The 14,168-nt window shown below is 34.9% G+C and overlaps 2 protein-coding genes across 2 annotated transcripts; one reads left to right on the top strand and one right to left on the bottom strand.

Moving 5' to 3' along the window:
• Window positions 1-253: 253 nt before the first annotated feature.
• LOC135163686 (insulin-like growth factor 1 receptor) lies at window positions 254-10,446 on the bottom strand. Its single transcript, XM_064123356.1, has 10 exons — window positions 10,423-10,446; window positions 9,968-10,227; window positions 7,754-7,997; window positions 6,899-7,065; window positions 6,515-6,761; window positions 6,045-6,160; window positions 4,843-4,936; window positions 4,351-4,747; window positions 2,607-2,812; window positions 254-1,768 (listed from the first exon to the last, which is right to left on the bottom strand). Exons 1-10 carry the CDS (start codon window positions 10,423-10,425, stop codon window positions 1,322-1,324), a joined length of 2,181 nt encoding a protein of 726 aa, XP_063979426.1. The 5' UTR covers window positions 10,426-10,446; the 3' UTR covers window positions 254-1,321.
• Window positions 10,447-11,406: 960 nt separating this feature from the next.
• Window positions 11,407-13,682, top strand: LOC135163687 (26S proteasome non-ATPase regulatory subunit 13). The gene is made up of 5 exons (XM_064123357.1): window positions 11,407-11,637; window positions 11,719-11,832; window positions 11,909-12,235; window positions 12,840-13,172; window positions 13,270-13,682. Exons 1-5 carry the CDS (start codon window positions 11,522-11,524, stop codon window positions 13,535-13,537), a joined length of 1,158 nt encoding a protein of 385 aa, XP_063979427.1. The 5' UTR covers window positions 11,407-11,521; the 3' UTR covers window positions 13,538-13,682.
• Window positions 13,683-14,168: the final 486 nt, after the last annotated feature.

A 14,168-nucleotide genomic window follows, 5' to 3' on the forward strand; every position in this document is an offset into this window, starting at 1 on the left:
TTTGGGGAGGTTCTGCGGAGGCGGAAGTGATTGATAGGATTTTTTGGGATTTATGGAGGGCTGAGGGGCGGTTTTTTTAGGGGATCTTGAGATATAAATACCCCTTTGGGCCTTTTATTTATAAGAAAATGCGGAGGTGGATTGAATTTTTCAGGTTTCTTAAATCGATTTTTTATGGGGGTAAAATGGAGTGAAACGAATTTCTAAAATTTGAGACGAGGAAATTTTATGGATAAATTCTGAAGAGAAGGGGTTTAATGGGAAAATCGGATTTATTAGCTCTTTCTATAGAACAGTTTTCGTTGAATATATTAACACAATCAGTGGAGAACTGATAAAAAGTTTAAGAGTTACTTTATCGAATTTTTGCATTCACTAAATTTTTCGATTTGATCTTTTCGCGCGTCAAACTAGAGTAATAGGTAATGTCTGACCAAAACACTCGACTTTCACTTTTTCATGGCATTTATGTATTTTTTGACGCCCAGGAATCTTCTGGGCCTTTATTTCTAACAAAAAATGCATAATGTCATTTTTCAAAATCTAATCAGGATGATTTATTCTCTTACAATCTCACTTTTAAACTAAACTCAAGATAAATCACACACACGAATCTTCAAAAACGCTCAAACCATTCGAATTGGACTCAACTCGTTCTCCTTCCAAGGAAGGGGAAGTTGATGATTTATGTAACTCAATCGCATGGAAAAAATCAGATTACATTAACTATAAATAAATTCTCATTAAATGATAAGCGTAACAGAAGAAAAAGTTTTCAAATCAGTAATCAGAACATATAAAATTCCCCATTTCCTTCACGGATTACAGAAAACATTTGAAATTTTCGGCTGGGGTACAGCGGAGTTACTGGAACTAGTTCCTAAAAGGTCGTTACGTAATACCATATCGCAGCGTCCAGTTTATTTATTATCTAAAAATAATTAGTCAATATTTACAACAATGTAACTTAAGAGTTGAGGATTATATTGACAGGGTAAATAAATCTTACGTACAGATGTCAACACTTTAGACAATAAAACAAACAGAATTTAAATTACAGAAGTAAAACTCAGTTCAGAAGTTAAAATTCCTGAATAACTAGTTAATTTACCTCACTTAATGAAGATTAACAAAAGATTAAATAAATTCAACCAAATAAATCGAAATGTAAACACAAATGTTAACAGAAAAATAGTGGAATTTCGACAAATTAATGGTAGAGGAGGATTATTACTCAATCGTAACAATAATTTGAGCCAATAAAACTGGGAACATCTGGACAATTGTCTTATCGACAGCAATAGTTGTTCCTCTCGGTGGTTTATTCATAAGTCAAGAGGAAGCTGTAGGCCGAGAGCTGCAGGGCGTAGCATGGATTGCTGCTGGCGATGGTGGGCGAGGGTGGGTTGGGTGTGGCAAGACGCTCCACAATATCGGAGAAATTCGGACGATCCGTCGGTCGTGTGGCCCAGCAACGTCGCATTATCTCGTGGTGAACTGTGCTTATGCCCCCGGGGAGGGGCAAGCGACTGCCAATTTTCACGATGTGGTGCAGGATCTCGTCGTCCTGGATTTCGGCGTATGGGAATGATCCGAGACTCTCTATCTCCCATAATACGACACCGTACGACCACACGTCACTTTTGTTCGAGAAAGCTCGATCGCTGAGGGTCTCTGGGGCCATCCAACGAGCGGGGAGACGACGGCCGCCGATTCCGTTCTCCTGGATTATGTACACACCCTCGCGGGATAGGCCGAAGTCCGCTATCTGCAGGGATTAAATTGTAGCTCGAGAAAAATTGCATAAAAATTATCCGAAAAGTTTCGTCATTTTTGAGGAATTTATCTTTCAGAAAAAAAATTACCAAATGAACTTGAATTTTTACGTTAAAAGAACGTAAAAGTGCTTAATCATTTGATACAAAAATTATCATCAAACCAAAATTATTGAATGAATTTGGTAAATTAATAATTTTTGTAATTTTTATAAGTTTTTGACAATCGTTGCTTGTTCTGTAAAAATTCAGTAACATACTAATAATTTTTATCTAGGAAATGTAAAATTTCAAGTTCCTCTAGTGATTTTCCCCTGAATGACACTTTGCTCCAGAAATACCAAACTTTTCGAATAAATTTTATTGATTTTCATGACAAGTTTTATTCATTGGTTTATGCTGTGGGAATATCAATGAAAAAAAGTAGAGTTACGGCACAAATGGCCCTCACGTTTGACCCTAAATTGGTCACCCTATATGAGAGAAACACACGATTTCCATGAATTGCCATAAATTGATGGATCGGAAATATTTTGAAAAAATTTGTTTCCAATTCAAGTGTCAAGAAACCCCCTAACGGATTCAAAACAATATAAATTCCAAAATTACTGCAGTAAAAAAATGTTCAATCTCAGGGAAATCGATCGATAAATGTTTTTCACTTTCCAATAGAAAGTTATTGTTCTTCCCCTGAAATTGAAAATTTCTCCTTTCATAAAATATCAACATTCATATTATATTTCAAATCTCGATGTTCATAATATATTTTGTTCATAAAATAGGATCAATAAATTATGCTTTGAATTAATTAATAATTGGAGATTTACGAACCTTCAAAGATTTGTTGGGCGTCAGGAGAATATTCCTGGCAGCTAGATCCCGATGCACAATACCATTTTTCTCAAGGTGCTCCATCCCCCTGGCAATATCCAATGCGAACGAGGTGAATCGTTTATTGTCAATTCCACCAGCCATTGAGAGCAACTCATTGTTCTTGATATTTACATAAATCCGGCCATCCAGCTCCATCGCATTCACTGAAAATATTCATGGGAGCATCACTGTATGTCGATAGTCTAGCATTGAGCGTTACATGTGGTTATTGGCGATGGAGGAAAAGTGAAGTTGATCGGACGTAAAGTCCGTTGATGGAAAATTTCACGTTTAATTTCCAGCGCAGGTTTTTGAAACTTTGCTCATCTCCACGCCTTCATACAGAAATCCAACGTTTTGTCAAAAAATTTTCCCAATACTCTCAGGTTTGAATGAAAAGAACTCTATCGTTCTGAATGTCTGGCATAAGTGAGTGATTCACCGATAGTTTAGTAGGAGTGGAAATCGATTTATTTGAAACAAAATTAACTGAAGTGTTCAACCGTCACGAGTGAAATCATAAGGTCAATTATCTTTTTGTGATTCTTCACTGCAATACCTCAATTTGTCTGACTTTCAATATTATTGAATGAATCGGTACACGCGCCAACTGATAACGGAAATGCCAAAGAAATGTCTAATTATTCCTCATAATATCTCAAGAACTCCTGCAAGGATTTCAAGTTTTTTTCCACAATATTTCTCTCAGTGGGTCCTATCTATGTCGATCGAAATATCTCCATTTTTCCGGATAAAGTAATTTATTAATTCTGTCCTTTTTTAGCTATCAACCACTCAGCAGAATAAAATACATTTAACGGACATGTCTTCTTTTTCCTCGTGTACTAAAATGAGGAAATGGTAAAATAATGAAATAAATGTCAGGAAAGTATTTTGAAGTACATTTAATTCCCGCCATTCGGTAGAACCCATGAAGTATCCACTTTTTATTAGCATAAAAATATCTCTGTGATTGCTACTCAATTTTCATATTCTAAAATAGCGGAACTGTTCTCTGTCTGAATTATCAAATCTAATCTAATTTCAAATGTACAGAATCAGTTATTCATAATTCATTAGGATCAAAAAAAATCCTGACATCTCCACCGGATTCTCATATTTAAAAATGAATCGTACACAGAGAGAAATGTTCAAGAAAAATTATGTACCTTTTCCGTAATTCTGGATCAAAATGCGATTATCAGAAATTTTATGAAATTGCCACGAAGTTTATTCGGAAATTTCCGTAATTTTTTTCTCAATCGACTGAAAAATTACGATACTGTCGCGCAAAATTTCCCACTGGATTCCGTAATTGGTGAGCGAACTGCGAGTTCCGTAATTTTTACGAAATATTTCTTGTCATGTACATTCGCATTTCGGACTAAATATAATTTCCTGCTATACAATAAAATGTAAATATTTGTAAATACTTGGCTGAAGGCCCTCGGGCAATGGCCAGCTGCAAGTTCTTGCAAGAACTTGCAATGAATTCCGTTAATAATAATAAAATATAATTTCCTAGCTGCAATCCCACTCTACATTTTAAAAATTAGATTTCTATCTTCAAAAACTAGTTTTTTCCTTTTTTGATAATTTTAGTCGAACTCTATGTTATGAATAACAAAAGAAAAATTTCAAACATATAAAATCCACTGACGAGCAGTCTCACCGATTGACGGACGAAAAAATTGATTCTTACTGTCTGACACATGCTGTCCGCACTGACGGGAATCCCCGCATTCTGTGATAAGCGTGTCCCTCAATTGATGCAGATAGCAGAGTAAATCGCCTCCCTCCACGTACTCCAGAACGACGCAAATTGGATTATCAGGTAGTGTGCAACATCCGATCAATTTAACAAGATGTGAATGCGATCCAACTCGTTTCATCGTTTGAATTTCATCGAGTAGCTGTCGACGTGCCTCCAACTCATCGAATTTTGTTGATGGATTCGATAGTTTAACAGCAACTGGAAAATCATTATCGAGATACCCCAGGTAAACTCTGCCAAACTGTCCTTTCCCCAGCTCCTTCGATAATTTTAGCCTCTCGTACGATATTTCGAATGAATCCTCTTTGAATTCTGGACTTCCAGTCTTCCCAGAATAAATCAATATTGATTATTCAATTAATTTTACTAATGGACATTCGTTAGTTTTATTACACTACAGTCGCCGGAGACGTTGATTACCTCGTTATCATGGTAGATGTACAGACTATTGTGCTTTTTCAGAATTGAATTGACCCATTGGACTCGGTGGGAAATTCCTGTCAGCGCGGGAATTCTGTAAACGTAGTAAATTTATCTTATGGTAATTTTCATTGAGTAATTTACGTAAAATTAGCTCAGTAGTCAGTAACAACGATTTGACAATTGAAATGCCTTCGGTAAAAGAATTTTTTAATGCTATATTAGTGATTTGAGAGCTAATTTAATTTTTATTAACTTTATCATTGGTTACACTGAGAAAAAGAAGAGTAGCAGTCCCGTCTAAAACTAATTAGTGGATTACAAAAAAAGGGACTCTCCCCCCCTTATGAAATTCGGAAATTTTTGAAGACCTTAGATCAAAAAATGATACTACTAATTGATTCCTTTTTCATCTCATCTAAAATGGCTATTTAAAAGACTATAAAACCTATTTAATGTTGTACTAATATCCTAGTTGATAATTACCGAGTTTGTAAATGAAAAAATTGTTTTCTGTAGCAGAATAAACCGTACGGTTTGAATGCATTAAATAAAAAAAAAACTGAGAAAAAGAATTATTTTTGTGGACTGTTCATTCACTTGAAGGAAGTATTTACTTTTCGAAAATTATATTTCTCTATGTTGCGCAGAAATTTAAATAAAATCCGTTAATAATTTTTCATTTATCTAGTTTTCTGATTTTCTGAAGGGCATAATTTCGAGAATTTTTTTGATATTCATAATTATCGAAGTAGTTCACTCAAGGTTATTGCTAAGATGATTATGTTCTAGAGCAATTTAATCAACATAATTCAAACCTTATGAATATTGCTATTGTAATTATTTTACTGGAGAATTATATTATTGAGAAAATAAGTACTTCTCTGACGTAAACGAATATTTGGCAAAAACTATTTTTTTCTTGGTGTGAACATTGATTATTGACTGTGTTCACTATCAGGCTACATTATTATTAATTATCAGTCTTTTTCCTCTGCTGAGGACGCTTTTCGGTCATTCACAAAAAGATCTTTTGAAGACTTGCAAAATAAAATATCTGGAACAATTTTTCTTCTGAAATTTTTCTTGGGTCATCAAATAGTTTGGAAGCTTGTTCCAGGATTTCTGTCAAATATTTCCAAGACAGATAATTTTCTACGTGGATAAGCCTATAATTCCCGAGATATGGACTACAAACTTACCCGGCTGGTGAACTCGGCAATATCATATTATACTTGTCACATCTCCGAGTGCAAACTACGCTCACACCTCCTAAGATCACGATACAGACGACTCCGATTAAGATGTAGACAGTCCCCTGTCATTAATTTCAATAAATAGAGTAAAATTGATTGAATTGCTGTTAAATTCCGGGTACATTACAGTTTTACATCCGCCAGTTTCTAAATAAATTGTGAGCCTTTAAAAAAACAATTTCAACCAGAGATGACATATGAAAACAATTTATGACTTTTTTTAAAAGAAATATTTAAAAGAAGAAATAATAAATGGTGATCACTTCATAAAAATTCCCAAACATGAGTTTTTTAAGGTTTTTTTAAATGAATTTTTTTATTGATTGACGTTACTTTCCCTCGGATGTATTATTGTTAGAGAAAACAATGCCTCTTTAACATTATCACTTGATATTCGTGTTCAACTTCACCCTTACATTACGTATTCTCTCAGTTGACATCTGCAATTTAGGTGTGTTAGTCATGGAAAAGGCGAAAGGTTTGCCGAGACATCCATTTCTATCCTCAGTTGCTAAAAATATTGCATGCCCCATTGGTGATGAAATTGAAGTGCTCAAATCAATATTCATAACGTAGTTTGATGTATTACAAGGCAGTTGAACTAGTTTAGATATGTTGTAGACAGGTAGATCGTTTTTTGAAATCAGCAGAGGAATGGCGTAGCTGATGGACAGATAATTTTCCTTTTTTAATTCATAAAAGTCTCAATTTATTGTCATTAAAAATAGACGTACGTTTCTAGTTTTGAATAAAATTTTAATAGAATTCTATAGATTTGTTTCTTCGTGTATAAAACTCACCTCAATACATACGAACTCACGAGGGAATGATTCTCGGCTATTTCCCATCTGATTTCGATCTCCCCAGACTCCAGAACTTCACCGTAAACTTGAGGAACGGGAAGGTGTTCATAAGCATCTCGACAATCGCATGAATTACCAACACACTTTGGTATTGTAACGTTAATCTACGAACACATATTCATGATTTTCAGGCATGCGCTGGAAGTGCACAGATTTTTATTTTTAATTATCAATATTATTATTGAAAATACTGTGACATCACACGTGGGAAATTATTCATTTGGAAAATCCAGTGGTTTTCACAATTTTTCTTCTGCCCGGAGATATATTATGCAGTTAAATAAAAAATGAATAATAGAAATTCTATCGCTGATTTTTTTTGTTTTGAAGAGGTGTAACCCATGTTTTTGGGTAATTTAGACTGTCAAAATTTTGTTTGCTTGTACATTAACATTTTAAATATGTAATTTGAATATTTTCAGATATTTACAGACTATAAACACATAGAAATAATTTGTCAATATGTAGAAGAATGTAAATTATTAAATTTAGAATTATATCGACAGTGCAAATAAATATTATGTACAGATTTTAACAGTTTTAATAATTAAAAAAAATAGAAATTCTATCATTGATTCAAATCGTTCATCGATTGACCAGTCGCAGAAGGAAATGCTATTGAGACCGAAATATCGATTTAATCTCCATGTTTGAGATTGAAAAACAATTGAATCAGTTCTATAATCTTTTTGTTGTTACTACTATACTCTTTAGTATATGTAAATTAAGATGGAGAAATCAGTGGATTATTTAATAAATTATTTCCAACGGGCGTCACAGATTTTTGAGAACCTTGGCAGTATTGGCTTCCCCGGCAGTGCGAGGCTGGGCGATGACTTGTATTTCATACGTGCATGTGGGCCTGATTGTCAATTCCGGAATGTCGGAGAAAACATTATTCTCCGGCAACACAATGTTCGTCTCCTGTGCACTTCCCGTCGTGTGAAAAATGCTTTCCTCAAGTGGACAATCGCTGAGTCCGTCCAATGAATCTTCATGATTATTCGGATCATTTTCCACCGGACTAATTAAAATACTAAAAACAAAAAATATATTTCAATTAGTATCTGAAGGATTCTGCGATAAAAAAAATTGAAAAAGTGTTTCTGAATTTAAAAAATTGCAATCGAAAACCTTCAACGGAATAATTTGATGGCAATAAATTATCTCAACAGATTAATTGTCACAGATAATTATATAGATGTATTTCTTTTTAATTTTTAATACAATTTTTTTAAGAAACTGCGAAATTAATTGCGCAGTAATTTTTATTCAAAATTCGCTCCGTGAAGTCGATTCAGTTAATATCTCGTGTCAGCTGTAATATATTGTATTTATTTTTAACGTCATTCGTTACAATAGTCATTACCCGAAGCCCTTCATCCGGTGAGTTACATGCGATTGTTAACAATATACATTTTGTGCTTGCTATACATGTGTACATGTGTACGTGTGTATGTACATGTGTACATGTGTGCATGCATATGTACATATGTACATGTGTATGTTTGTGTTATGTATACATGTATACATAGGATAGGGTTTCTTTACCTCAGTTTTTATCACTGAGATTTTACATATTACTTGGTGTAATGAAAATGAGACATGAGTAATGGTGATTTGTTGGATTAGAAGTACAAAGGTGCAGAGAGGATTTGGTTACCCTCGACTATGTGCTAATTATCCAGGAGTTTAAATTTTCTCAGTTTTGTTTGATTTGTTTCAGCTCTTCTAAGAGAGTAGGTTGGAGATATTTATACTACGTTTTGATGTTAGAATCCCATATATAACTGTTTTATATTCGTGGGAATAGCACATTCAATTTTGAATTTCCTAGAGTTGTAAGTTCCAAGAATCTGTCCTCCGCAGAATGACATTGCGAATATGCACCACACGCCAAGGTTTTCCTTGTCTAGTTGGTTGAATGTTCTTTTCAGGAGAATGGGAATTCACTTAAATTATACACAACAATTTTAATAAAAATTTCAAATATATTTTATAAACAAAAGGTGAACTACAATGGACGGATATCGTAACGGAGGGAAAGATCTCTGTTGAAATGTTTCTGTTATGATGGTCGCGATAATACTGGTGGGATGAAAAATTATGGAAGTGGAAAATGAATTTTGAACGTCTCAGCGTCGAGAAAAGCAAAAATCCTACTAATAAAGAATTTTTACTAAGCCAAAAAATGATTATTGCAGTCGACAATATAACAATTGGGGAGAAGAATCTATAAAGTAATTCCACGCGCAGAGTTTATCGTCAATAAAGGAATTAGAACGGTTCCTTATAGGTGCAAGGAATTTAGAATGATTTTAATAAAACGATGTAAATTCTTAAAGAGAAAATGTGCTGAAAGATAAAATGAGCAATATTCCGCAAATATTCAAAAGAATTTTATAGGTTTCTTATACTCTAAAGGATACGCTGGAAATTTTCAACTTTTTTATGAATTTATTGGGGAATTTGCTCGAAATAAAAATTAAAAATTTAGATATTTCGCGCGTTTGACACGCAAGAATGACATTGGTCGAGAATATGATTTAATTTGTTTACGGGGAATTTTTGTGTTTAGTGCCTTAAGCCTGTCCGCGATTGGTTTCATTTTATTAGGTTTGAGGGGTTGTAGAGCGGGTTGTTTGGGTGTCTTAGCCGGGCATTTTCTCTCCGAGTGCTCTGTCGACTGTGTTGATATTTTTTGGGCACCAGGTCTTGCGAATAGAACGAGTGGATGGACCTAGTCTAGAATTGTACAACAAATAGCTTTATCAATTTTAGTGATACGATAGATATTCACATCGTGATTTTTATAGGTGAAATGCAGAAATTTTACCCCTTGAGCGATGCACTATTTCTTCTTCTAAGTTAGCATATGTTTTTAAATTTTCAATTGTAATCCATATAATTCTACTCTGAAATATCTGGTACGTGCACTCGAGATGATGCGTGTATTCTGGAGGTAAAATTGGGTAGATTTGGAAGGATTGAAATTTAGCTGGTCACCTGTAATATTTCAGTCGAAGAGATATTTCCGGTTGCAGCCAAGAAATATTGAACTTCAGAACAGTATATTTTTCCTTGGTAAAAATGTCCTCTGATGATTCCTCAAAAACAAAGACCGTTAGATCACGAGGCGCCTGCAGTGAATCCTTTTCTCGATGGCAGTGACTGAACGAAGTGCACAGGATAATTAAAATCACCTTCGCAATGCGAAGATTTTCGCGAAAGATATTACACTTCGGAGACATCTCATGGTCGAACAACTAAATAACAATTCAATAAATTATTATTTGAACAATTAAATCTGCAATGATGATTTCGAATAGTTCTTCCAGGGAATTTCACTTAAAAAAAAATTTTTCAGTCCAGAGTTGTCCAGAAATCTGGAGAATCACCGAGGGATCTTCTGAAGATCTTTCGAAATTCTCTTGAAAATTTCTGGAGGTTCTTCACTAGACCATAATTTTCCTGCAACCGATGGTTTACATCTCAAATGAGCAAATCACGAATCCGAAATTCTTTGTTGTTTTAAAATTTTTCGATGTTCTCCTGGAACATCGATTTACCTTTACACTCGATACATCCCGGTGTACTGATGTATTCGCCCTCTTCGATGGCAAATCTTATCATAAACGTTTCAATATACAGTTGCAGAGATATCTTCGTTTCTATGATAAGCTGATAAAAATGAATTTTTATTTCTGCACCTGGACGTTTCCAAGATCATGTAGATCCTATCAGTCGAGACAAGGGATCGATAGAATATCGATAGATTGGTGGATTCATCGGAATTTTTATTTACTTACTTTGCAGATCTAGATAGTGAAAAAATGAGTGGAGATTAGCTTTTTGAGAGTCAGTGCCAGTGGCCTTAGAGGCTACTAATTCTCAAGCTGGGGGTAAACTCTCTGGTCGGTTAGAGAGACAACTGTAACAGCAATTGGAAAAAAATAAAAATATATTTATGTCAATTGAAATATGAATTGATTCGAGAGCAGTATTTTTTTCATTATTGTACGGCCAGTTCAGTAATTACTGGTCAACTCTTATTATATTTTAATTATGTTAATTACACGTTTCTAGAATATAATCATGTAGCCCCTAACCATGAATGAAGCCCTCCTGTAATTATGAACATTGAAAAATTAATCGAAATTATTCGCTGGGAGAATGAGAAATTTAGAATAAAACACAATGCCCTCGGCCTTTTGCCATCAACTTCACACTCGTTACCACCCCATCATGTTGGTATCGAAATATCCTATTTAACTAATCTGTTGGCCAAATTCATTCTGAATTTTTAATTAGTTATTTGAAAATAAATAGAAGACAAAGGAAATATTTTGAACTGAGTGATTTGCATGATTGCATGTAATTCTCACAGAAAACAAGAAGAGTCGTGTGCTGCCCTCTGTAAACAGCCGAGCGACCTCTTGTTTCCACCAACATAACCTCGAAAACTCCTCGAATCAAAGTCTTCAATCTTCAGAATTCAGTCTTCGCGTCTGTAATAATTTGCCGGGTCATTCTGAGATTTGTTAATAAACATTGATAAACATGGCAGGCGTAGCAGGACCCAAGGATGTTAATTCGTTTTTGAGTCAGAAACAGAACACTCCTGACAAGGAATTAGCCGCAGAATGGGGCGAGCTGGAGGAGTTGTACAACAAAAAGTGAGTTTTTTCCATTAGTCATCTCATTTTCATTCCTCTTGTCATATCTGCCATCCCATTGTCATTCACGGAATTTTTCAGGCTCTGGCATCAACTTACCTTGAAGTTGGAAACATTCGTCAAGCATCCATCTCTGCAGAAAGGGGACAATCTCATTCAGCTCTACAAAAACTTTCTCTCGACGTTCGAAAACAAGTGAGTTTACATAACCTCTTTAACAATTTACTTCATTATCTCGATTGCTTGACATTGATCCTGGAAATGCTTTCAGGATAAATCCACTGTCCTTAGTTGAAATACTGGCTCATGTGATTGAGCAGTATCCGGACAAGAGGGAGGCCATCAAGTTCTTGGAGGCAACAGAGCCCAAAGTTGAGAAGAATAATGAAGCAGTTTCACTGTGCAAAGTGCTCGAGGGCCAGATACTCCTCGACAAACTCAATGACCAGGAGAAGACGAAAAAAGTCATTGAGGATGTCGAGGCTATGCTCGATAATGCTGATGGAGTGACCACTGTTCATGGGAGATTCTACTTGCTGGCAAGTCGATTATACAGGCTTCAGGGAAAACATGCTGAGTATTATCGTACGGCTTTGAGGTAATTCATTTTTTTCCATTTTTCATCTCAAGACGAATGATCTTCACAGTATAATTTATGACTTCATTTTCCGCTACTAATTTTTTTTAATCGAATGAATTGACAAAGACAGTCTATTAATATTAAACAGCCTTAAAGTAATTCATTTTTTTGCGTGATGGTTTTACCATTTTTGCATTCCAAGACGAATTATTCTCTTTACATAATTTATGATCTAATTTATCGATGTTATTTTTGTTCAATCAATTAAGTGGAGTAATGAATTTTTTTTTGCTATGAAATTGACGTTTCGTATTCCAAGGAAGGCATAAGAGGTTTCTGATAGTTACAATATTGTTAAAAAGTCGTCAAAACCCCGGTCGTTTGTTTTTCAATTTAACTTTCCGATGGGGAATATTGTCACATAGGAGCTTTTCTTTCTCGAATATTTAATTAGAAATCATTAATTATTCTGTGATGTCTTGCGTATCTGCTTGAAGCATTTTAATCGTTCAAAAGTTTTCAATTAAACAGAGAGTTGATGTCACTGGAATTTTCTTATCATACAAACGCAAAAGTACATTTATATATTATTTTAATCAATATTTATGATAATTATCTCTAGGTATTTGGGTTGCATCGACTTAAAGACCCTCACAAAACAAGAGAAGGAACAGCACGCATTCTTTTTGGGTCTCGCCGCTCTTCTGGGTGAGGGTGTCTACAATATCGGAGAATTGTTGGCACACCCGGTGCTTCAGTCCCTCAGAGGGACCCCCAATGCCTGGCTGGTGGATCTCCTCCAGGCTTTCAATGCTGGAGATATAGCAGCACTCGAGAGACTCAAACCCCAGTGGTCTAAAGTTGCTGATCTAGCCGCCCAGGAATTAAAACTCAGACAGAAAATTTCACTCCTCTGTCTCATGGAGATGACGTTCAAGCGGCAATCGAATAATCGGTAATGTATTTTTCATTTATACATAATTATAAAATCGATTCCTTGGTATATTCCTCATAAAAAATGTATATTAATATCGTTATTTGTAATTACTCAGGCAACTCTCATTCTCCGAAATCTCCCAAGAGACTCGTCTCCCAGTCAACGAAGTAGAGCTCCTAGTAATGAAGGCCTTGGCCCAAGGTCTTGTTCGTGGGGCCATTGATCAAGTAGCTGGGATTGTTAACATGACTTGGGTACAGCCCCGAGTTCTCGATCGCACACAAATTGCTGGAATGGTGCAACAGCTCGAGAGATGGTGCAAGGATGTCAACACCATGGAGCACCTCCTGGAGTCTCGGGCCTCTGAAATTCTCACACTTTAAACTTCATTAATTTTTTTTCCATTGGATATACACAACTCCATTTTTTCACTGTAATAAATATACGATTGTCATGTTGCTGCACTGTACATGATGACAAATTGATTGCAATTATCTTTGAAGTAATAAAAATTGTACAAATCATGAACAGCAATTCTCTCTCAATAATTATCGTCGACACATTGGTGAAAGATTATTTGTATAATGAATTTACTGCTTTCATTGCTGCTTTTAGAAGAAAAGCCCCGAGGAAGTTACTTCTTGTCAAAAGAAATAATTTTTTCACGAATTTTTTACGGGTTTTGAAATTCAAGAGAATTTTGAAAAAATCTCCTGGAGTTCTGGTGCAAATGAAATAGAAATCTCTCCAAAAATCTCGTAATATTCTGTACATGTTCTGGATGTTTTTAAATATGCAATATCCCATTGACGAATTCCAGTCAAGTTAGGGAAAATTCTACAGTTTTTATGAAAACTCCAAAATAAATCTAATTTTTAAATAAATAAAATATTGATTATTTTGTCACTAGGATGTCACTAGATTTTCCTGCCAAAAACCACTCGTTATGCCTTGCGAAGCTGTTAATCCAGGAGACGTTCTATCAAATTTTAATTGAATTTCCAAACATTTACG

Source organism: Diachasmimorpha longicaudata, chromosome 6, assembly GCF_034640455.1.
Source record: "Diachasmimorpha longicaudata isolate KC_UGA_2023 chromosome 6, iyDiaLong2, whole genome shotgun sequence".
Classification (NCBI taxonomy): Eukaryota; Metazoa; Arthropoda; class Insecta; order Hymenoptera; family Braconidae; genus Diachasmimorpha; species Diachasmimorpha longicaudata.